Here is a 25,383-nt window from a genome sequence, read left to right as displayed (position 1 = left end):
GTTCCTCTTTTACCCTTCCCATCAGAGGCAGAGGAAGCCTTCGCGGAGTTTTGAGTGAGTACGGCACAGCATTCGGTTTGAGTTTAATGTGATAGGCCCGCTGCACTTTCCCTAGACCATTGCAAAGTTTAGGGTAAGTAGTCTTCAGAGTGTCCATTGAAACCGCGTCAACTCGCACCAGCAGGCCAAGAGCTGTAATGGCGGGCAGGCCTAGCAGTGGAGTGCTCAGGTTTCTTACAACATAGACCTTCTCTGTTGTCTGTTTCGCTCCGTAGTTGAGCTGTAGCTTTGTAAAACCTGCAACGTCCAGTGGTGTTTTTCCAGGGCCTAACAAAGGTTTTTCTGGCTGCTGGAGAACTGGTCTGTGTTCGTTAGCAAAAATCTTTGATAAGTCCGAGTCAGCTATTACAGTCACATCTGCTCCAGTATCCAGTTTGAAAGTGATTTTTGCATCTTTCACTTGTATGATGGCTGTCCACGCCTGGCCGTCACTGGAAACTGAGCCTAGGAAGAAACCTTGCTCCTCTTCCTCCTCAATACTTTGCACTGTCTTGCTTTGTCTGCAGACTCGCTGGTAGTGACTTTTTTTTCCACATAAATGACATTTTGCATCATTTGCTGGGCACTCAGGTTTCGGATGTGGAGAGCCTCCGCACTTGTAGCATTTGTTACTTTGTCTCTTGCTATATTGCTGTTGTGTTTTGACAGTTTTATTTTTGAACATGTTGAACTTTGTTTTGTCGTGCTTTTGTATCACTCTGTCAACTGTTTTCGCATTTACATGCATTACATTTGTTTCACTTCTCAAAGCTGACTGTTGCTTTTTGATTTCTTCTGACTGCCTGGCCATATTTATAGCTTTATCCAAGTCCAAGTCTTTTTCCATCTGCATGCGCTCAGACAGCCTCGTGTCGGCCAAGCCCACTACTATTCTGTCTCTTATCAGCTCATCGTGGAGCGGTCCGTAGTTACAGTGCTCTGCTAATGCATGCAAGGCAGTCACGAATGCATCAACAGTCTCATTCGGCTCTTGTTTGCGCATATTAAAACGTGCGCGCTCATAAACAACATTTTTCCTGACAATGAAAAAGTTGTGGAAGCTATCTCTCACTTTAGCATAGTCCCGTTGGTCTACATCACTTAACTTTAGTCCTCTCAGGACGTCATCCGCTTCGTCTCCCATACAATATATGAGAGTGTTCACTTGATTTTCCTCCGAGCTCGCAGACAGATTACTTGCCTGACGGAATCTCTCGAAGCGACGGACCCATCTTGTCCATTCGTGTGGTTTGGAAAAATCAAAGGGCTCCGGTGGTTGGATGCTAAACGTAGCGCTGGGAGTGCTAGCCGCGGTGCTAACTCCTGCCCTCGGACGATCGTCTACGTCGTCATTCGGCATTTTGTTTCCACCTTCCCCTTCTCCTCACACTCGGCAGATGTATGGAGTCTTACGAGTCACACAGCACTTCTGACACCATGTGTGATTCTTACTCTGAATCTGAATAAGTACGCGGGACCACTGTGTGCGGTAAGACCATCTCTTTTACCTCCTGTATTACCATCTACCGGCATGCATTGCCAGTGCGTAACACGTAATTACACAATCAAACAGTGAACACATACTGCCCATACAACAAATGTACCAGAGACAATTATGAATACACCACAGTTCTGACACACACAACAAAACTATTGACTGCAATACACACTAACTATACAAGATTTGCGCTAAACGTCGCCACGCCGCTTTGCTAGCTAAAACACCGGTGTCGGCACATAAGGACGCTGTCATAGCCTGTCAACGACATTGATTAGCTGCGTATATACGAATGTGAATCGCATTATTGGCTGGATCCCATATGGGAGCAGCCAGTCATTTACTGACTAACACTGCAAAACAGAATTGTTAAAGTATTGATTTTAATTTCAATTCAGGTTAGATTTTTTTGTGTGTGTGCGCAACGCAGATTTTCTGTGCGCAGAGACCGTGCCAGCAGTGCGCAATTGCGCACACGCGCAGCTTAGAGGGAACACTGATAATTTTATTGATTTCTTCGCTAATGCTGTGCAGAGTTATGTTGATGTTTACATGGAGCTTAGGGTTCCCTCGGCATTGACTTGTGGCTCAGGTTCATATAAATCACTGCAGGCCAGCTGCAGTTAATGGCACAGCTCCTTCACTGTGATTTGCATGTTGCTGATATAATTTTAAAAAACTTTATGTTATGGTCTAAATTCTTATAACTGAAGTCAGGTTTAATTGTTTGAGGGGGGAAAAGGAACTGTTGGACTTTGCTTATGCTGGAAAACTTATAAAAACTCTAAAGAATTATTCACTTGTGACCATCAAAACTTTTCTGACCTTTTTGCCTTGCTCATTGGAATCTGTGGGTCCCTTGTTGCTTCCATTCATGTTCTTTCCTGCTTTGTTAGAGCTGACAATATCTTTGGCCTGGCTGGCAGCTTCCTTAGCTTTTTCCTTTAAAACACTGATGCTTCGCTTGGCCTTTGAGTGCAAGAGAGGTTAAACAATTCACATAGCAATTTAACAGCCCTATTTAAATAAAGGCAATATCAACTGCAACCCCAGAGTTGGAACACTGTGTAAATTGTATTTATAAAGAGAGTAAAATTATTTCCAAAATTCATAAACCCATATTTTACGCATAAATATACATTCTCAGTTTTAATATTTGATTTGTTTTCTGATTTTTACTGTGAATAAAATATTGGTTTGTGAGATTAACTAAGTACTCCATTCTGTTTTTATTTATATTTTACAAGGAAACCAAATTTAAAGCAAATGAGTGATGTGTGTGTGTTACTGGAACCTTATTCAGCAAATCTTCCTCAGAGAAAGGCTGAACGCTGCATGCTCCTCGGATTCGCTGGACTCCAGGATACAGCAGCTGCCCAAAGTCTATAAATGCCAAACCATGGTAGGGGATTTCTGAGTCCTCAGCACCTAACTACACACAAACACACACAGGTCTGGTCTGGTCTCCATCTCAGTTAGACTTAAAATCACATGTTGTTTTTTCTAAGCTTATTGCATATGATATCCTAAATACTGGAAATCCAAACACCAAAGAAGAGAGAATAAAAAGGAATACTAACCTTTGATAATGGAGCCAATGACCTCATGATCTCCACTGGCCACAATCTGCTCTTAGTTATCCTTTGCTTCAGCCTGAAATTATAATCAGTACTGATACACACATTTTTATATTCTCTCTTTGTGTTTTCCATCATCCTAGAGCAATTCACCAAAGGCATGGAGGGTGCAGCCCAGGGGACATCCCATTCCCACCTCCCAACCCAGAAGCACCCATTCAACCTATATCGGCTTACACTGACATGACTGCCTTGATCTTTTTTTGTTATATTAAAAGCTTGCTATATTTTTGGTAACCCTAATCTTGTGTGATGTAATAACAAAACACTGTGAGATGCGAATCCCACTTTAATCATGTTTAACCTACCCTTTCATGTGTATTACAGTTGTTTTATATTATTATTTTTTTCCTTTCTTTATTCCTTTGTTTTATTTTTGTTTCCTAATGTGTTGCAAAGACAATGTCATTAGTTGGCCGACAACATGAGAGATGGGGCACAGTGGATGGAGGTCCAGGACCACCCCGAGGTACCACCACAGCCCAAACCCACCTAGTGAGCAACTCCAGATCCCACCAGTCCCAAGGTCACATATTAAATTGTTCTGGCAAAATAAACAACAACAACAACAATTGGGGCGATCGTGGCTCAAGAGTTGGGCGTTTGCCTTGTAATCGGAAGGTTGCCGGTTCGAGCCCCGACTTGAACAGTCTCGGTCGTTGTGTCCTTGGGCAAGACACTTCACCCGTTGCCTACTGGTGGTGGTCAGAGAGCCCGGTGGCACCAGTGTCCGACAGCCTCACCTCTGTCAGTGTACCCCAGGGTGGCTGTGGCTACAATGTAGCTTGCCATCACCAGTGTGTGTGAATGAGTACTCCCATATATCATTGTGAATATTGATGTGACAATAAAAGTGATTTGATTTGAATGGGTGGATGACTGGATTTGTAAAGCGCTTTGGGGTCCTTAGGGACTAGTAAAGCGCTATACAAATACAGGCCATTTACCATTAAACAACAACAATGATAATAATAATCAACATGATTAATTCAGAAAATGGGTTTAAAATGTTGATAAATACAGCTCTATTGTCTTTTTGCAAGAATGTCATGGTTTCTAAATGTGTGTCTTCAATGAGAAGGTTTGTCTGGATGTTAATATGTAACTATTTCTTTGATTTCCAGTTAAGAACTATTGTTGTCTTGGCGATACTTAGAGAAACAAGGAGTAGATTCATGTATTTGTTTGAGAGAGTTTCAACTTCAGTGCTACTGCCAAGCAAACAAAGGGTTGGTAAAACAGACTAGATTTCTTTCACCGAGGAAAAAAGGTGTCATTTTGGAGAATGTTGACTAAACTGTGATAAAAAAAAAATTAAATTTTTACTATGGATATTTCACATTTTCGTTGTCTAGCTGTAACATCTACTCTTACCAGTAGCGTTTTATAGTGATACAGTTAATATTGAGCATAATAACTGAGTTCAGCTTATTGGTGCAGCCCTTCACAACAGTCCCAATTTCTCATGTGGGCCTTTGTGAAAACCACTGCACTAGTTGTTTTTTCTTTCATACATTTGACCTTTACTCTAAGCATTAAGCCTATTTACTTACTGTATACTTGCACAGATCACATGCTCACTGTGTGCCTAAAATCAGTGATAAGATCAAATTCCTTTTTCATTACTTTCTGATTTCCTTGCATGCCTGAAATGTTCTGAATAAGGAAATCCTGCTCTTAGACTCTGCTATAACATGTGTTCTGTAACAAAGAAACTGGTGACTGACTTTCCCTTTCTAGATTAAATTCGTAAAATTGTAGCCAGCAGGTAGCATGGTGGTCCGGTACACAGAGAAATAAAGGAGTGATTTGCATGCTCAGCCTCCAACCTTGTAGTTCCCCCTGCGTCCAGAAAGCAGTACATCTCTGTGTCCCAGCTCACTCTGTTCTTCGTGGTCTCTGCCTCATCACGAAATGCCCGGTCCTGTGGGAACATTTACACCACAAGCCTGTAAATAAGCTTTCACATGCTGTTATCTTCAATGGAATTGTGGTTTTTGGATTATCTGTGGTTTTCTGAGATTTCTGAGTTTTTGTCTTCCTTTGAGTTTATCGACATTGATTCTTGGGTTTTATTATTTTCCTCAGTTCTTGATTTGTTGAGTGGACAAATATATAAAGAGGGAGCTGTCAAGCAGGAGGAAAAGAGTAAGACCTCAGAGGAGGTTCATGGATATAGTGAATAAGGATATGAATAAGGAAGCAGAGTCTGGGGATGAGGGGAATGACCCGCGAGGTCACTGAGGCAGTTAAACAACTCCTTGGTGGCAGAGCCCCTGGTGTTGATGAGGTCCGCCCCGAGTTCCTGAAGGCTCTGGACGTTGTAGGGCTGTCCTGGTTGACACGCCTCTGCAATGTTGCGTGGAGATCAGGGGCAGTACCTGTGGACTGGCAGACCGGGGTGGTGGTCCCCATGTTTAAGAAGGGGGTCCGGAGGGTGTGTTCCAACTACAGGGGGATCACACTCCTCAGCCTCCCTTTTTTTTTTTTTTTTTTGCCTGTCCCGTTTGGCTCTTTTGCCATCACAATTGTTGTCTAAAGGCAAACAAAGATGCCCAACGGATTTACTTTACCAAATTGACCATCCCAGCCTTGCCGTAATGGTCCATTTGATTCACCTTTTATTGTTTATTTTATTTTCACTTACTGAATACGGGACAGACTTGACTGGGGGAAAGAAGGGGAGAAAGAAAGAGGGAAAGAGAAACAGCTGAGAAGAGGGATGGGGGAGAAGGGCAAAAAACATAAACCAACAGAACGGGCAGAGAAAAAAAATACATATATCAATCACCTGGATCACCTGCTGAGAAAGAAAAAAGAAAACAAGCAGAAGAGAACAAGAGTAATAGAATAAACAACATCACAATGATATATGGGAATATGACAGTAAATACTAAATGTTAAACATTATTGTGCAGCACATAAGATCAACAGAACACAGTGTGCTTTGAGGTAGGAGCCAAAAAGGGTGTAGTTTGTGGGTGTGATCACCCGTGTGTACACCTGTGAGCATGGACGCGCTTGTTTTTTTTTTGTTTGTTTTTTTTTTAAAAGGTTCCTTCATGTAATAATCTGCTAGAGGGTGTGGGGAGCCACAGCCCCGTCCTCCAGGGCATGAAGCAGGTATGGAGGAGATCAAAACTCCAGACATCCAGAGGCCCCCAGAACACAAGAGACCAAGGAAGACCAACAGAGGGGCAGCTGCGCCACTGTCCCGGAAAGAGCTGAGGAGAGTCCCAGATGAGGGCTCACTCAGCAGCCGCAGAGCAGAAGCCAGGGGGAGTTGCAGTGACGCGCCCGTGAGCTCCGCCGGCAGCCAGCCGTGCCTGAGTGACCGAGCCCCAGGCCGAGAGGCCGGGGGCACCCCACCTCCGAAGTGGCCCGAGCGAGCCCCAGGCTCCACTGGCAGGGGAAGTGGTGGTAGGGGGAGATAGGCCTCCAAACTTTGGAGGGCCTGAGATGTCCCCAGAGAGGTGGCGCCTGACACCCAACCTGACATATAGACACAGACATACAGGCACACACAGATACAAACATCCATTCCCACCCTCATGCTCTCATATGCACTTACTCCACACTCAACCAACGTGGAGACAGACATAAAGAGACGCTGTACACACGATCACACTCCCCAAGCGTACTCTACAAACCGGGTCTAGGTACCCTTGCCCCTGGAGGGGGGAACTGCACCTAGACCCAGGTGGTGTTTCCCTTTTCCCTGCGGTGGGGGGAGGCAGACCGCCCCGACTCCGCAGCAGCAGGAAGGCCCCACACTCCAGACCGCAGTCGGACGGCCAACTCCTCCTCCTAGCCCCCCCGCTCCAGCAGGTCGCAGAGAATGGGGGTGAGAGAAGACTCCAAACCTCCCTCCACCCGCTCATTGTAGTGTTGATGCATGTGTGTTCTGAGGTGCATTTAAAACCCAGGAGGGCATGGAGCTACCTGCCAGAGAGCAGCAGGTAAGCGCATGGTCCCTCCTGCTAGCCCTTAATGTCTACGTGTATTTAAAATTGAGAGGTGGGCAACGACGCCAGGGGTGGGGTGTACTTTGGATTCCGTGTATCGTGCCCACCCCCAAGATCCTATATGTATGTGTAATGAGAGTGTGAGTAATGTGAATGTCTAAGTTGTGGGATAAAATTGAGGCAGAGGTAGCCAGAAGGGGACAGAGGGGGGGTAGCCTCCTCTGCACCCTGGTGACATACCCCTACTCCAAGGTCCTGCATGTGTGGGTGGTTGTGGTGGAGCGGGAAGAGGGAGGCAGCTGGAGATGGGGAGGGAAGGAAGGGAGGGGCAAGTGACCCCTCCCTGGGGCCAGCTCCCCCGCTGACCCCAGTAGGCACCCCCATACTCCGCGACCCGCCAGGGAAAGGGGGCCCAGGCCCATCCAGACCGGGGCCCAGTGCAGCAGCGCCTCCCGGCCCCACAGAGCCCGGGACAGTCCACCCAACCCCACCACAGAGAAAACTGCACCCACCCCACCATCCACTCATCTTCCAGACTACATAAGACAATAAACACCCAGGCTGAGATCTTCCTCCACCTCTCCTGTATCTCCCCCTCCTGCAGAGGGAGCTCCTGAGGAGAGGAAAGCTCCTTCAAGATGCTACAATCTCCCCCACCAGTTGAAGAGCCCCCCAGGTGGCTCGATGCACCGGCGGCACCCTGCTCCAGGGCTGGGCCCCCATGCACCCACCCGCCCACAACCCCGGCAACACACCAACCAGGACCCAAGCCCCCAAGGCCCGGGTCCCAGCCCAGAGACGGAGCGCCCCCAGAACCTCACGCCCATCCTGGACCCACCCAGGGGCAGCCAGGCTACCAGGTCAGTAACCCACGTCCGTCAGCACAGACCCTCCCCTAGCCCCGCTGCACACAGCCACGAGGAAACAGTCACCTCAGAGCCAACAGAGCCCCTAACCGGACATGACCGTTACCCCAGGTTGAGCCCCCCAAGGAAGATGCCTCCGGGGAACCCCCCGACGGCATCAGGGGCAGTACCTGTGGACTGGCAGACCGGGGTGGTGGACCGGAGGGTGTGTTCCAACTACAGGGGGATCACACTCCTCAGCCTCCCTGGGAAAGTCTATGCCAGGGTGCTGGAAAGGAGAGTTCGTCCGCTAGTCGAACCTCGGATACAGGAGGAGCAATGCGGTTTTTGTCTTGGTCGCGGAACACTGGACCAGCTCTTTATCCTCTCGAGGATACTTGAAGGTGCATGGGAGTTTGCCCAACCAGTCTACATGTGTTTTGTGGACTTGGAGAAGGCATTCGACTGTGTCCCTCGGGGTGTCCTGTGGGAGGTGTTGCGGGAGTATGGGGTGTCTGGCCCATTGCTACGGGCCATTTGACCCCTATACAACCGTTGTAAGAGCTTGGTTCGCATTGTCGGCAATAAGTCGGACTCGTTCCCGGTGGGTGATGGGCTCCGCCAGGGCTGCCCTTTGTCTCCGGTTCTGTTCATAATTTTTATGGACAGGATTTCTAGGCACAGCCAAGTGGCGAAGGGCTTTCGCTTTGGTGGCCTCAGAATCTCATCTCTGATTTTTGCGGATGATGTGGTTCTGTTGGCTTCATCGGGTGAGGGCCTCCAGCTCGCACTGGAACGGTTCGCAGCCGAGTGTGAAGCAGCGGGAATGAGGATCAGCACCTCCAAATCTGAGGCCATGGTTCTCAGCCGGAAAAGGGTGGAGTGCCCACTCCGGGTCGGGGATGAGTTCCTGCCCCAAGTGGAGGAGTTCAAGTATCTTGGGGTCTTGTTCGCGAGTGATGGGAGAAGGGAGCCGGAGATCGACAGACGGATTGGGGCTGCAGCTGCAGTAATGTGGACGCTGCACCGGTCCGTCGTGGTGAAGAGGGAGCTGAGTGTAAAAGCAAAGCTCTCAATTTACCGGTCGATCTACGTCCCTACCCTCACCTATGGCCACGAGCTGTGGGTAGTGACCGAAAGAACGAGATCGCGGATACAAGCGGCAGAAATGAGCTTCCTCCGAAAGGTGGCTGGCCTCTCCCTTAGAGATAGGGTGAGAAGTTCGGTCATCCGGGAGGGGCTCAGAGTAGAGCCGCTGCTGCTCCACATTGAAAGGAGCCAGCTGAGGTGGTTCGGGCATCTGACAAGGATGCCCCCTGGGCGCCTCCTGGGTGAGGTGTTCCAGGCATGTCCCACCGGGAGGAGGCCCCGGGGCAGACCCAGGACACGCTGGAGAGATTATATCTCTCGGCTGGCCTGGGAACGCCTTGGTGTTCCCCCGGATAAGCTGGAGGAGGTGGCTGGGGAGAGGGAGGTCTGGGCCTCTTTGCTTAGGCTGCTGCCCCCGCGGCCCGGCCTCGGATAAAGCGGATGAAGATGGATGGATGGATGGATGGATGGATGGATGGATGGATGGATGGATGGATGGATGGATGGATATGCTAAAGGTTGGTGTCCCTGTTAGGGACAGGGATAGTTAGAATCTGATCCAGTTCATCTGATCCTTATTACCCATCTTTGTTAGTTTTTGTGTCTGTCTAACCCTGTAATGACACGTATATCACATTTGATGGATGAAAATTTGTCTGTTTTTCAGAATTCTACATCAGTGTGATGTAGTGGATGTAGCAAATACGATAAAATCCCAATCTAAAATTCCATGTGTCTCATATGTGCAAATTAATACTTTATTTCCTTCTTTTTAAAAGGGAAATAAATGGCACGGTCTGTAGTACGGATATGGACATTACATTTATTTTTATTGCACAAAAGGACAAGAGCACAATCGTAAAGTGCAAACCGCATCCAGGAACTTGTGTTAGCATTATGCTGCTTTGCAAGCATCTGTACAGACAGAATGGTAATGCTAAGCAGGCCGAGAACCCAGGGCGATGTTAAAGCTGAGTGAATGTTGACACCACCTCAGCAGGCACACCCTGAACTTCAACAGGTAAGAAACTGATGAACAAAACTGATTATCAAATCTCGAGGTCACTTTAAGAGTGTTTTTAACTTTCTTTCTTTCTTTTTTTTGCAACATTCCAGCTAATATTATTGGTAGTATCTGCAAGCTGCATTTGTATTTACCTCTCGAGCAGTCAGCTCACCATCCTCCTGATCAATTTCCTCTGGCTTGAAAAAGACTCCAGGCAGGAAGTGGTTCTCTGGAGCTAGTGTGTCCCTATGGGGCCTCTTCTTCTGACGTTCCTTTTCTTCTCCCTGCCCCCCTGCCTTCAGCTGCCCTTCAGGGAACACTAGCACTTGGTCTTGCTGGGAGCAAAGCAGTAGTAAAGCTACATTTGTCAAAAACGCATCACCCTTGGAAAGATTGACATTTTAAGCTAGTGTGAATAGAGCAGTATGCCTTAAGAGGCCACATAAAAAGCACAGTATAACACTCACGTCTGCAGTAAGAGGGATCTCTAGGGCAGCAGTGTATGTGAAGGTAGTGGGAGCAGGGCCGGATGGCAGCATCCATGAGTCTGGGACAGAGTAGGCTGTCTCCAAAGTTACCTTTAGTAGATTAGAGGCTGAGAGGTCAGCCTCGGACAGTATTGGATCCAACACACTGACACTCACATCGAGGGTAGGCAACTAAAAAGCAGAGCAGTTTATATTTTTCATTGATATACTGCTTTAACCATACTGAATACAAATCCTTAGGTCCTAAGTGCTTTTCAAACCATAATACACAACACTAAACAATTTCCTGAGTGCAATGAAAGCTCATTTTATCATTATATGTAAATTCACATATTTAACATATAATACATGTAAGTGGCTGTTTTTTTCTCGTTTATCATAACCCAGCAAAAAAATACTTATGTTTAACAACACCTTAAAACGAACATGTTCCTCAATAACAAATAACAAAATAAACCAACAAAAACATATTGCCACTGAAAAGGATAAGAGGACTCACTAACAGTTTATACAGCTTAGTTTGTTTTTTTCTGGCCTGTTGCACTTTTTATCTGTTGTATTTCTATCTGTATTTTATTTGATGCACATCACATTTTATTTGTAATCTAACAACAAGGTTGTTTAGTATTAGGAGTTGAACCTTGCTAGCATAGCATTTCACATGATAAATGAAATGAAGTGCCGGTCTTTGGCTTTCTCACCATGAATGTGTTAATTAGAAAAGCTGTTGGTTAATTTATAATACCGCAATACCACATTTAAAGTGAGAGGTATTTCTCAAAGTCCAACTTGCATGGGCACCAGAGTTAATACCCTCCGATGTCATGCTCGTTGCTGTATGGATGAAGCTACTGTTAGCTGAATTATTAAACTGATTTTGAGCAGCAACTTACCTGTGATGTTGGTATTTTACTTTTTCTTTACCAAACTCTATGACTAATTTGGACTTCTAGTCATAAATCTGTAGAATTCAACTAAGGGGGCGCAGGGACTTTTAGATAGACCTGAACCCCTGAAGGCTCATCTGAGGGATATTTTATTTATGCTTACTATAACTGTCCCTGTAGAGTAATGGGATTACCTTCATTTTCCATTTAAAAACTGCTTGGCTGGATCCTTGCTTCATTCTGGTTGCACTCCTATCTTTGTTGGGGAACTGTGGGCAATATGGATACACTCTTAAAACAATGTAAAAAAAACTTAAATTGTGAATTCTATTTTTCAACTGTCCATTATCTTTCTATTGTTTCTAGTTGTTATTTTACACATTTCATATATAACTAAAGTGTCTACATGTCTGGAATTAGTATTGATTTAACAAAACACACTGTGTGCTTCTTAGGCTTTGCCAAATGTGTTGAATGCATTATTTTAAAATGTCTGCAAAACTAATATTTGGAATCTCTTTTTATATACTCAACCCAACCTGTCAGTGGGTTAAAAATACTAAATACTAAACTTTTTTTTTTTTTTTTTTTTTTTACCAGATACCGCTTGAGCCTGGGAGCCTTATTTTTGACCAGACAATAAATAGTCTCAAATTGTGGCATTTGTTTTGGTTTAAAATTGTACTTTAGCTGTAACCATCGAAAAAAGGCAATAGATGCTAAATAATTGTAGAGTCTGTGTTGGTAATCTAGACTTAATAATATAATAAGAAATAATTGTTTAATTGTTAATTCACTTTTTCAGTCAGAACTATATGCAAGCATGTCTGATCAGTGCTGTTTTTAAGTGCATTTAAAGATGTTCAATCTTTTGTCAATATTAAAAATACACAAAAACACTTGTAATTTATTTGGGTTACTTTGCTATGTAAAAATAGCAGAGAGTGTAGTCCAGGGGTCAGCAACCTTTAACACCCAAAGAGCCATTTGGAGCCGGTTTCCATGCAAACAAAAACGCTGGGAGCCGCAAATACTTTTTGACATCTAAAATGAAGATAACACTGTATATATTGTTTTTTACCTTTATGCTTTGTGTGAACAACTAAGGTGTGTTGCTTATGAAATCCATGAAGTGCTACAGAGAAAGTTACATTTTATTTATGTAATTAACACATTTTTAAATCTTAAAGAAATATAACAAAAGGAAAGACACCCAGCTGAACTAAAATGATCCAGCAAACAAAAGATGCTGTGAGCCGCCACCCTTATATCACCTTTGGGATTTTGGAGCCTTGACCTGACTTTTAAAAAATAATTGGAAAAAAAGCACTATGCTGCTAAAAAATGAAAAATAGATATTTGCAAAATTCTGTCTAAATATGTATTTTACCAGGTTATGGTGTGTGGCGGGGCGTGGTCTGCAGCGCCGCTGCAGGGGAGGCGGACGCACCTGAGCGGCACCCGGAATCACGCCTCGCCGCCTTAAAGTCTGTGCTATCTGTGCTGTTGTGTTGGTGTGTGTCGGGCTGTGAGCTGAAAAGCTACAGCCGGCTGTATGCATACAGCAACCATGTGTGAAAAGTGAGACATGCTGAAAAGCATGTTCATACAAACATCGTTGGGTCTCCAAGAGAATGACTGCAGAGTCCTCAACTGACCTTGAGGCCGGTGTCCTGGGCAGATTTGGCCCGGAGGTTGGGCACCGAATTGACAGAGACTGTGGATGAGAAACTGCACTGACCTGAAGACAAAGAGAAAATCACTCTAACAAATGAAAGTTCTGCTCTGCTAAGAAAAGCTCTCTGAAATGAATTTTTGCTTTTCTGACCTCCATACAAAGCAGCTGTTAGCTGGGACGATATGCTGACTATATCAGAAACCAATTTTGAAAAGGGATCACTGCTAGAACATGAGCCCGGTATCAGAAATTAAGAAAATGTAGATACTGTAGGTACACTGATGCTAAAGGTTGGTTAGAGAAAAAAAAAACTGCCAAATTAAAACTAGATTTTGCATTTGGAGTGTTATACTCTAAGTGAGGGAAAATAAAATTACTTGTTTTCAGTTTATAATAGAGCTTAAATTTGTTTTTGCAGCTTTGAAGGTTTCATATGGCTAGCTCCAACAGTTATGAAGTTAGGGGCTCAAAAATGTACCACATTTCAACCCACCTTCCAGGGCCTTTAATTCAGAAACTTGTCATAGTATGAATTTACATTTTTTCATGAGCAATAAATAAGTCATCTGATTATGAAGAAGCCAGGTGGGAACTTTTGTCAGATCTGACTGATCTGGTATGGAAAGACCGGATAGCTATAGCTGTACCTTGTAACAGTGGTAGAAGGTCAACAACAGCCTGGCCCAGAGGCACTTGTCTTGGTTCATCATTCTTCTCCTCAGCCAGGACTTCTATCACTGTCACTGACCACCACAAAACCATATACATTAAACACAACAGTGGACATTTTTAGCAAGTTTGGTTATCAAGGAGATTCCTGTCACCAATTACACAAGGTATTCACAACAAAAATGTAATAAAAAAAAAAAAAAAGCAACAAAAAAAGTGTTGATCAAACTGAAAGAAAATAGAATGAAATGAAATGTTTCAGCTGCTGGTTAGTGCCATTTTCAGTTTCATCATATTATCAGAGACAGGAGAATATTTCAAATCTCGACTTACATACAATGGGTTTTTGGGCAATGTCACTGAGAGCCTGAGCGTCGTTTGGCCAGCGGAAGATGCAGGTAAATTTATAGTCAATAAAGTCCTGCATGGGGTTACCCTGCTTCGCATCTGACTCTCCCAGCAATGTTCCATCAAACTCAACCCGCACCAAACTCTGAAAGCTGTCTCCTTTTTTTGATTGCTAAAAAGAAAAGTAAAGAAATACATAGCAAGCTGTAAACATTTACTTAAGATTATATCACATTTTAAAATAAAGCTTTAATTACATTAAATTTACTTAGATACTTGTTGAAGAAGTAAAATGTAGTTAGCATAACATCAAAAGTATATTCCACCAGTCTCCATGTAAGCTATTAGTACCGCATGCTACCAAAGCCTTCTAAGACCTATAACTCGGGAAGTTGTTTGCTTTTATGTCTCTCTTTGGATAAGTCAATGTGAATTGAAACTAGAAAAGAAGACTGTGTGCTAAAAGCAGTTTTGCTGATAAGAAAACAACTGTTTATGAGATATGGGACTGAAAATATAGAGCGAGCTGACCTGCCCAAATACACATAAGCTAACTTTGAGTTTTCTAATTAGATCAATGATGGATGGTCAATGATGAGAATGAAAACTGACTGACATTTTACTATGACATTATTAAAATAGAATTTTAACTTCAGTGCTTTACATAACTGCATACAATCTTGAACGAAATAATCTTGAACCAAGTGCTACTTGTGTTAAATTTTACTTTGATATTTGCCCATTTACTTGAGTATTTTTTTTTATATATTTGGTGGTAAGTGGTGGTAAAAGTTATGTAACAATACAAGGAGAAAGAAAAAGAATAGCCACCTAAAATATTTGCAATTTTCTTTTTTTAACAAACACAATTCTAATTTCATGTAATGATAAAAAACCGAACCAATTAAAGATAACAAGTTCATTGGGAAGCTCTAAAAAGCTTATTGAGAAGTCTTAAAACAATTAAACAGATATCCAGATATAGATATCCAGCAGCTCCATTTAAAAAGCAAACATTCCTCCAGTCATAAATAAATAAAGTTCAAAAGAGGGATACACAATACAATACAATAAAAGATTGCAAATGGACTGGTTCTTACATAACACATTTCTACTCTACTTGCCATGTGCCTCATTCATACAAGCGCTTTTTAAAAATACTTTTTCCTCAAACTAACACGCACACACTGATGGATGATGGACTTTGGCTTCAATGCCTTTCCCAAGAACACTTTGGCATGCAGACTGGAACATCCAGGAATTGAACTACCAACATTCCAAGTACTAGATTACTTGCTCACTGTTTTAATGGACTGATAACTAATAAATGGGTGGGGGGTGAGAGGACAGAGGGTACCTGCCAGCCATCAGAACGTGGAGAGGGTTTCTACTGTTGTCCATTATAGATGACTTCCTCTTCTCTATAAATTACATTCTCTATATATTTCATCCCTACATATATATGTACTGTACTGAATCGCACGAACATAAGGATGATGAAATCTACTGCAACAAAATTATAGCTACATATATAGCATGCTATATTCCTATACTGCACTCCAGGTTCTATGAATAAAGGAATATTACAGCTCTCTTAAGGTGAGCTATAATCTTTTACTGTCAAACAATAACAGCTTAGAAGTGAACACCTCAAAGTTTCTTTCGGAACTGCTGGACGGTAATGTTGGGTTATCAAGGTAATTTGTTGCTTCGTGAATTTTAAGGTAAAAAAAACTTCATACACAACACGTACCTAGACTTCCGTTAGACTGTTATGCCGCAGTGTTAGCAAATTTCACAGGTTTATGGGGATCATTTCTAAGTAACGGCAAGTTGACTTACCAGGTCATTTCCACGGTTTATATGTATTTTTATACTCATGCTGTGTCTTTTCGTGTTTCCTGGAGCCTCCATTAAAGGTCAGTTTGTCGCACGGGGACGCGTTTCCATGGCAACGATACCTCTCGTCGCTCACAGGCGGCGGCTCTGATATGGTGGGTTCAACGTGAACTCGAAAATGCTGAACAATATACAACAAGAAGGGCAAAATTAACTTCAGATTCAAGTTTACTGTTACCAGTTCAGCGACGCGGTTGATAGGAATCTGTCCTAATGTGCTCATATATACCACAACACACAACAAAGCACAGCATGATACATGGATACATGTACTCAATCAACTCATAAAAGTAGTGCCCTGTTTCACTGTACCTGTCTTCAAAGTGCTTTTTTGTGAGAGGTTCAGCTAATATTATAATATTATAGTACATGAATAGCCTATTATGCATGTCATTACATGAATGCAGCGTCATTCAACGCAGATATCTTATTCTTCTGCAAAGATATATTCAAAAACAAATATTAAAGAAATATCTTTCGTATTACAGGCAAATACTGCTTTTCACCCTCGGTGCATTACACATGTGAGAGAATCGATTTTGTACTCGCTTTTATTCAGGAAAACATTTAGGAAACATTTTGTTCTGTAATAGTACTAGTGAGACAGCAGGGGTCACTGCTCACTACAGGGGAAACATCCTGGTGGCGCACTCGTTTTTAAGCTGTTGTGTGTGAAATACCTTGAGTGCATTCAAGGACTCTTAGCCATTTTCTGAGGGCGAGAACACATTTTATATTGGCATTGGGAGTTTAATTTGCTTTTTCTGTGTTCTTCCCATAAAACTGCAAAAATTTAATATCTCGAGCAGGATGTATCAAAAGAGACCGTTTTATATAGTTTTTGCAACATTAAAAAAAATATCAACACCATTTTGTTGCAGCGTTACAGCTCTTTATATAAGCTAAATTACTGATCACCTAAGTGGTCAGAGTTGTACTTTCATTTTATTTATTTATTTGTACATTTCATATGAATATATTTTCTTTTAGCGATTGACTAATGCTTTTCCCGTTTAATGTAACGCACCGCGTATTTCGTTGGACAAATAAATAAAATCATTGCCTTGCTGGTAGTCCTCCGCGTCGCTAGCGGCGCTCAATCTCAGACCTCTACAGAGCTCAACTTTCTACTTCCGGAAGCTTTATTATCAATGATTTTGTCACTTGAGAGAGATTAAACACTATTCTGGTGTTTGTCTTTTGTTTTTGTCAAAAATGTCCTACAATTACGTTGTAACAGCCCAGAAACCTACGGCGGTTAACGCCTGCATCACAGGTAAATCCGCGCTGTTTTTCGCCGTTGTGCAGTAAGGAAACATTTGCCACCTGCATGTTAGCTTTGCTCCCGCGCTACAACTAAAGTGCTCCAAACGGGCCTGTAGTAGCCGCTAGCTCTTGTTTTGCTATGTCAACGGTTTACTTGTCACATAGGTTCTGCTCGTTTGTATGCGTGTCTCAACACACACATCTCTTGTCACGTCTGCTTTAACATACACACGGCAGACGTTTTTTTTTCTTGCTTCTTCTTTTTGATGTAACGTTAGCTGTGTCCTGCACGTCAGTTGCAGCGGATCAAAATGCGCTTCCTCTGCTCACAAACATTAGCATATCACACAGACTTAGTGCCCCACTTAAAACGAGTTAAGCTAGATTACGTTTTCGTTCATTTGACTCACAAAAACCGTGATGCATTAAAGCTCATAGAGACGCTTATGCTGCTGTCTTTTTGTATTTCAGGCTAGACCAATAGGAATTCTGTCACATTAAAGTTACAGTTTGACATGCACTCATGAAATGGCTGCGTAGGATGCATCATCTCTTCATGTTCACTCTCTTTTTATTTTTCATGGCGATAGTAGAGACCTCGAGATGATATGAGGTGACGAATTGAAATGAATGCTCACGTGTAATAGTCTAGACGTGAAATCTACTTACAAGTTACTTTTATTGTTAAGCAATCTGATAATTGATACTGCCAAGTGCAATCAGAGTGTAAAGACGTTTAAAGAACTTGCGAAATTACTACTTTTCATGGTAGGTCGTTGATTGTAGCACTGACTCTGACACAGTTACATTTGTTGGAGTAGATAATGGAATGAACCAGTTTGGCCAAGATATATTATTTTAGACCATTTTGAACACAAGTAACCGTTTGCGATTTTCCTTATTGTGATAAATTAGAACACTTAAGGAAGTTGGATAATTTCCTTGTAAGTTGTTTTTAAGCTGCTAAAGACTAAAGAAGACATTAAAAATCAGCAGTTAAGCTGATATGTAAATGTATTTGAGAAGCACCAGAATATTTATGCCCCGATTTAGTGATATTTGTGGACATTTTTAATTTCTCTGTGTGCCCACTACTCTTACATTAAAACCAGTGTATTGAACATAATGTAACCATTGTTTTTCTGCAGGTCACTTCACCTCTGCTGAAGACCTCAATTTGCTCATAGCTAAAAACACACGTTTGGAAATCTATGTGGTCACAGCAGAGGGCCTGAGGCCCGTCAAAGAAGTGGGCATGTATGGCAGAATTGCTGTTATGGAGCTCTTCAGGCCCAAGGTAAGGGGTTTTGTGTGCAGTCGGCAACACTTTGAATTATTTTTCCTGCTCGACTAGTTAGTGGTCTGGTTATTTAATATATATTTAACTGCACCATAAATGATTTGTACTGTGGTGTGTTTCTCAATCATCTACAAAGTAGGGTGCAAATTTTGCCTCTCAAAAATAGTGAAAGTCTGCACATTACAAATAGGATATGACACATGCAGGCACTGTCTTCTAATCGGGCTCACAGAGGCTGATCAGGTGTATAACATGTAACTCTGGTGCCTTTTTCCTCCTCATTCTTCAGGGTGAGAGCAAAGACCTGCTGTTCATTCTTACATCTAAGTACAACGCCTGCATCCTAGAATACAAACAGACCGGGGAGAGCATTGACATCATCACCCGAGCCCATGGCAATGTCCAGGTGAGACAACAACACTAATATTGTTATAGACATGAGCCACATTGTAAGGACATTCTATTTGTTATGGTGTGTTCATATGAAGGGCAGTATGTATTTTGTTCTTCTTGGTTGAATGCAGCAGTTCACTCTTTTTTAGCTCCACTACATTCATATTAATAAATCTTAATTTAGACTGTTTTAAATTATCCATTTGCCATTTAAATTGGTAAACACCGTTAGGTAACATTTCAGAATTCTTGTATTCTTTAATGTGGTTTATATCAGTGACATTTTGGACTTCTTAGACTATAACAGCTGGAAAAATGTAACTAGCTATGTGCTACATAATGTGATGCTTTCTCATACACTCCCAGTGCTAAACAGTTCCTAACCCAATGCTCTTTTGCAGGATCGTATTGGGCGTCCGTCAGAGACGGGTATCATCGGAATTGTAGACCCAGAATGCCGCATGATTGGCCTGCGGCTGTATGACGGCTTGTTTAAGGTGATCCCATTGGACAGGGACAACCGTGAGCTCAAAGCTTTCAACATCAGACTGGAGGAGCTCCAGGTCATCGACGTTCACTTTCTGTATGGCTGCCAGGCTCCAACTGTTTGTTTCATCTACCAGGTACATGAGCAGTACAGAATGTGGGAATGTGCCTTTAATGAAATGGGAAAAAAAGAATATGTTGAAAAATTCATATATCCGGGACATTTCTATTTAATTTATTTATTCCGGGAGAATGGTTTCAAGCTTATGGTAACTAAGCAATGCACAGTAGCAAAGTGCAATTAGTGACCAGTTTTATTCCATGTGTTGTGTTTCATAGGACCCTCAGGGACGCCATGTGAAGACCTATGAGGTTTCTCTGAGGGAGAAGGAGTTTAACAAAGGCCCCTGGAAACAGGAGAATGTGGAGGCTGAGGCTTCAATGGTGATCCCAGGTACTTCAACTATTTAACTCAACATATAGCCGTGATAATAACGAAAACTGCTGTGTGAAAACACAAGGATGTGAGCTATGAATTGCTAGTTCATAAGTGTGTAAGTTTAGTTTACAAGTCATGAATAATTTCAATTGTTGAATACATTTAACCCACAGCACTACTGATAACTGGTAATGCAGAGGATATTAGCTTCTGTGCTGTAAACATCTCCAAAATAGCAGAAACTTCCCAGAATAATCACTCTGTCTGTGTTCTTGTATTTTAGTCCCTGAGCCATTTGGTGGAGCTATAATCATAGGACAAGAGTCTATCACCTACCACAATGGAGACAAATACTTGGCCATTGCACCACCCACTATCAAGGTAATGATAACAGATAGCACACTTCTGCTTTAGATATTTTGATCGTTCAGCTGTTCAAAAGAAGCTAGGTAAACATTTAAGTTGCAATAATGTAGAATTGAGTTAGACTGTGGCTGTTAGAAGCCTAAGCACTGTAAGTCTCAGCAAATAGACTATTTCTGTACCAGGGGCAGTCAAAATAGTTAGTTGGTGAAGTCACTTGCAGAGCGGGTAGTAGTGCCCTATCACAAGTAAGTATCCTATATCTAATTCAGTGATGCATCAAAATAGCTGTTAGTATTGGGCTGATGGAAGCAAACTAATTAAATCGAGCTTGTCTGGGAACATGAGCCCAAATCTGAAGCTTGTGTATAAAACGGTGTGAAATCAAGAGTGTGATTGTAGAGCTGTCTTCAGAATCACACTTTGTAAGCATGATTGTTTTGTTATATTTTTTAAACCCTAAGGTGTACATGTGCTTTCTTTTGTTATGACTCTTATCGGTGCTAAGCTTCCAATACCTCAGGGTTTTAGTATTATCAAGATTTAGTTGTAGTCTTTCTACTGGCATTTAAAAGAGCTCAAGGCCCAAGAGCCCCTCAACGGTTTCTCGCTTCTATAATTAGAGGTTGTTCTTTCCTCCCTCGCTGCTCTTTAGAAGAACATTTTCATGAATTACGAAAAGAAAATTCGAAATCATTCAGATTAGGAATCTTCTAATTACACTGTTTTCATTATCTTCATTTTAAAACAAATATCTTTGCTAGACCTGTTGACTATCCTAATAATTAACTTATCTCCCCAATTTAAGGATGATTGATTATTGACTTTTCAGGGTTCATTAATGATTCAAACTTTTGATGAATTCACCCATTTGGAAACAGGAAAGCTTGTTTGTCTTAAAAGTATATAGGTAATCACTTGATCATATATCTGCTGTAGATAGTCAGGGAATTTGTGATACATTAATAAGGAAGATGTACCAGCTATCGAAATATTAACATATATTTATCTCGTTATAGGTTAGGAATTTCACAGTGGGCTCACGTGTGGGCCCTTTAAAAAAAAAACAAAAAAAAAAACCCAGGAGTAATACAATAAGGCACACGTAGTCAGTAGTTGACCATGACAGTGGGCATTTTTAACATTATCTCTGTTCAATTTGACTTCATTTATATAGCGCCAAAGCACAACAACAGTCTTCCCAAGGGACTTTATATTGTAAGGGGAAGACCCTACAATAAAACAGAGAAAGCCCCACAAACAATCAGACAAATCCCTATGAGCAAGCACTTTGTGACCGTGGGAAGGGGAAAACTCCCCTTTTAACTGGATAAAACCTCTGGCTGAACCAGGCTTAGTCTTTAGTCGGTGGCTCCTTATCCAGCCACTTCCCTATTATTTCCTTTTTACTGTCAATAAGTAATACTTTCGTAAAATATTTGTTTTGAATGTAATAATCAGGGAGTATATTACTTAAATATACAATAACACAACTATTGTCAATCTCAAAACCTGATATGGTTGTGTTACTGTTTGTCATATCTGCTATTTTGTAGGAATTTTCTTTTTGGAGCAATAAAACATAAAATTCTTTCATGAATATTCTCTCCACTAGCTGGCATTTAATTCACATATTTAATCGATCGTCAACTATTGGCGTGACATTTGCCTTCTTCTCCCATTTGATTTTGATGTATAAGGTGGAATATTTCATGAGAAATTGTATTCATGTATAAATTGTAGATACCTGTTTCTTGTGGATAGTGCCCCAAATAATAACAGTGCTCTTATCAGATTCCCCAATAGTTTTAGCATTTCTATAAAAGTGTTGCTTCACCTGTAAGTATCTAAACAAATCATGTATGTCTAAATTGTAGTTTTCACTGAGATGTTGGAAATTTTCCAACAAAGTCCCCAAGAAAGTTTGAAGTTTGCATCATATTTTACCCAACTAATTACCTAGATATTCATCTTCGGTATAGAACTTTTACATTTATTAAATCATATTAAATTACATCACTATTAAGTCAAATTTTAGTTTTATTTCTTTTTTTGATGTGGCCATAATTTAAAGAGTTTTTTAGATTCTTTGGGATATTAGCCCCCAGGTACATCATATTATTGGTATTCCATTTTAAATAGTATTTTTATTTACATTTTTTTTTTTTTGATGAATAATCTGATTAAGATAGGCTTTGTACAGCATCATGGGCCCTTTGTAGATTAAGAGTGCTGGCCAGTGACTTTGAACCACTATTGCTCATGATATCAACAAGTTGCAGTGCTCGCCTTACATTGTCTTGCGTGAAAATCCTGTTTTTGTTTTTTGTTTCCAGAATCTGTCAAATATTTTCTGGTCTTTTTGGAATTATTCAAGTAAATATTCTATAATATGTGATCTAGAAATGGGTCTGTATGACCTACTCTGTTCCCTCTTTCCCCTTCTTTGATCGCTGATATTATGGCCTGTTTCCATAATGATGGGTTGTTTCTACCATTCTTCTACAACTGAGCATTGCCACTCCGCTTGGAAGTTTGTTTGTTTTATTTCAAAATGTGTTTTTCTTTTTTTACCAAGTTTACTGTTTTTACTGGATTTTGTAGTCTGTTAACATCTATTTGTATAATAACACAACATTTTAAAGGTATAGGATCAAAGTGAAGGAGGAAAAAAAACTACAGTGGTCCCTCACTATAACACGGTTTTGCTGTTTCACAGATTTTTTTTGTGCAATTTCGCATGCTTTTTTTTTTCTCAGGGGGTTTTAACAGCGCATTGTGTTCTGCGTCCTGATTGGCTGTAGACCATTGTCAATCAATCTCCTCCGTGCTGTGTCTCCTGTACAGTACAGAATGAGTTCAGCTTCTCAAATTTACATAAATCTTCGATCACTAGCAGTGTGACTCTGAAGTGCTGTACTGTATGCTTAAGTTTTCTCCCCAACAAACACAACAATGTCGACGAAACGTTTTGCACCATCTAAGGCACGTGCAGTAGCACCCAAAAGGCAGAGGAAGATGAGGTAGAACTTACCGTATTTTTCGGAGCATAAGGTGCACCAGATTATAAGGCGCATTAGTAAAACAAAACAGTCAGATAAGTCCAACTTTACTCCACTCATTCTTTTTGCTTCCTCTACTTCTGTACCATTGATTCATTAATGTTGAATTCTCTGGCAGCTGCTCTATTCCCATGTTCTGGACCTGAAAACAGGGTTTGATCTTTGGTTTCATTCTATTTCTGGACTTATTTTTCTACGAAGGTTTGAACTTTGAGAGAGTTTAAACAAGAGAGATTGTGGGAAAATGTTCCCGCCTGTTTGAGAAAAGTGTATAAAGTGTGTAGTGAGGGGTTTTACAGCCTTAAAACATCTATAATAATTGTAAAAAATAAAGCTGGCTACTTCGCAGATTTCACCTATCGCAGGTTATTTTTATAACGTAACTCCTGAGATAAATAAGGGACCACTGTACTTCCAATTCTCCCTGAGAAAAGGTCCCGCTGTACAGCAGAAATCCTGGAGCTCTCTCTGGATACTTTCTTGGTGTTCCTGGCCCTGGTGTGTCATCTCACCCATGATGGCATGAGCCTCATTTCTGGTATTGTCCTCTATCACTCCCCTTTTCCTGACATTTTCTTGTTTTTAATTGCATTGCTTGGCGCTTATTAGCTGCAGCGCTATCACTGGGATACACTTTACTATCATATTCATAACTAACCAACATTGTTCAAAGTATGCTGTCCCTTTAGCTTTTTTCCCCTTGATTATTTAGTTGATGTCGGATTATAATAGAAGCAAAAATGGAAAAAGAAGTAGTAACTGTATCAGTACCACCACAGACATTTTAAGAGAGAAATTTAGTCATATAATCCTTTGGTGAAAATGATAACATCTAGGAGAAAAGGGTTTTTTAAAGCAATATTTTTAACAAAGGACAGGAAACATTTAAATCAGTTTTTCATGTTATAGAGGAATCAAAGTTCATGTAATTCATTCTTCAAAATAACTGCTCAAATAAGTCCGTGGGTTTGTTTCAGGATGGATTCCTTGTTGCAAAATCTGCCTCTAAAAGGACTTTGGAACCATATGAAAATAAAGTTAACACCTCAAATGAAAATGCAACACAATGGTGGCTTCAAACACAGATTCCTCTCATGTCTTATCAATAGCTTAAAACATCCTCCAGACCTACTGATCTGTCAGGGTTTTTTCCCTCTCTAATTCAAGCTCTCGTGTCTTCATTACTACAACTGCACGGTAGCATTGTCCAGCTTTTCTAGTGTTTGAATAGGAACAGGTAATAGGAAAGTTGTTAAGTGATCATTGAAGCCACTTTTTTTTTTAATTTTTTTTTTTTTTTTTTCACCTAATATGTTATTTGTATTCAGTTCAAACACACTCCTTTCAAAAGTATCAAGAAAACACAGAGGCTTATCCTTTGATGTATAACAGAACTGTTTTGGCAGCTAATTAATAAATTGTCACTCTGGAGCACCAAAGTGAAAAATGAATGTGGAACACCAAAGCTTCTGCCAACACGGAGGTCTGCTGAAAATGTCTCAGCTCATCTAGGGCATTACAGTAGCTGGTGAGGAAGTAGACTGGTTTCACATGTCAGAGCTAACCAGCTAATTACCTGCCATTCAGTCAAGAGGAGTCCACAAGTTTGCAAAGCTGTGAAAATAAAAGTTTTTGACAAAAGTTTTAAGTAATGCTACAGGCTGGGTGATTGCAAAAATGAGTTTTGTAAAGGTTTGATCAAGTGAGAAATTGACTCTGCATATACAGCAGTCGTTGACAATAATAATATCTCCAAACTCGGTCACACTACGGGAGTTAAATGCCAGCTTTAATCTGGAGTATTATTTGAATCTCCTAACATGTTTTGGTGCTGCTCAGTTTTGTTTAGAGTAAGAATTTTTGAAAAGCTCAATGCTGAAAGCTGAAAGCGAGCCTCAAAGTGAAGGTACTGTAAAATATTTTACAACAGCCTCAGTTGATAGTCCTTTCCTATACCTTTTCAAAGTTTAGAAAGCATATTTTAAACAGCATGATACATTATGACAGCAAACACTGATAAGACAAT

At 41.4% G+C, this 25,383-nt stretch overlaps 2 protein-coding genes across 6 annotated transcripts in view; one reads left to right on the top strand and one right to left on the bottom strand.

Annotated features, from left to right (window-relative positions):
- The window catches only part of cfap70 (cilia and flagella associated protein 70), a 32,333-nt gene extending 16,166 nt beyond the window's left edge, over positions 1–16,167 (bottom strand). The window contains exons 1-11 of one of the 3 annotated variants that reach the window (XR_015129187.1): positions 15,992–16,167; positions 14,135–14,321; positions 13,780–13,875; positions 13,113–13,195; positions 11,649–11,723; positions 10,547–10,738; positions 10,232–10,414; positions 5,004–5,098; positions 3,118–3,190; positions 2,832–2,969; positions 2,363–2,506 (exon numbers count right to left, since the gene is read on the bottom strand). Coding sequence is in view for 2 of the 3 variants with exons in the window: in XM_086293664.1 (XP_086149790.1) it covers positions 2,363–2,506; positions 2,832–2,969; positions 3,118–3,190; positions 5,004–5,098; positions 10,232–10,414; positions 10,547–10,738; positions 11,649–11,723; positions 13,113–13,195; positions 13,780–13,875; positions 14,135–14,321; positions 15,992–16,063 (1,338 nt within the window). In the remaining variant the exon portion in view is untranslated. The remainder of the gene's footprint in view (positions 1–2,362; positions 2,507–2,831; positions 2,970–3,117; positions 3,191–5,003; positions 5,099–10,231; positions 10,415–10,546; positions 10,739–11,648; positions 11,724–13,112; positions 13,196–13,779; positions 13,876–14,134; positions 14,322–15,991) is intronic. The other 2 variants (XM_086293664.1, XM_086293656.1) reach the window with 2 other exon arrangements.
- Positions 15,855–25,383, top strand: part of ddb1 (damage-specific DNA binding protein 1) — a 48,637-nt gene continuing 39,108 nt past the window's right edge. The window contains exons 1-6 of one of the 3 annotated variants that reach the window (XM_086293644.1): positions 15,855–15,873; positions 18,463–18,611; positions 18,904–19,020; positions 19,409–19,630; positions 19,833–19,947; positions 20,216–20,313. In XM_086293644.1, coding sequence (XP_086149770.1) covers positions 18,570–18,611; positions 18,904–19,020; positions 19,409–19,630; positions 19,833–19,947; positions 20,216–20,313 — 594 coding nt within the window. In that variant the 5' untranslated portion in view covers positions 15,855–15,873; positions 18,463–18,569. Of the gene's footprint in view, positions 15,874–17,140; positions 17,325–17,810; positions 17,928–18,462; positions 18,612–18,903; positions 19,021–19,408; positions 19,631–19,832; positions 19,948–20,215; positions 20,314–25,383 lie in introns of those variants that run through there. The other 2 variants (XM_086293629.1, XM_086293636.1) reach the window with 2 other exon arrangements.

This window comes from Aulonocara sp. 'chitande type north' Nkhata Bay, linkage group LG1, assembly GCF_057382095.1.
Source record: "Aulonocara sp. 'chitande type north' Nkhata Bay isolate Kocher_YH1m ecotype deep benthic linkage group LG1, A_spYH_male_GT1.1, whole genome shotgun sequence".
Lineage (NCBI taxonomy): Eukaryota > Metazoa > Chordata > Actinopteri > Cichliformes > Cichlidae > Aulonocara > Aulonocara sp. 'chitande type north' Nkhata Bay.
This window is presented reverse-complemented; position numbering and strand designations above follow the sequence as displayed.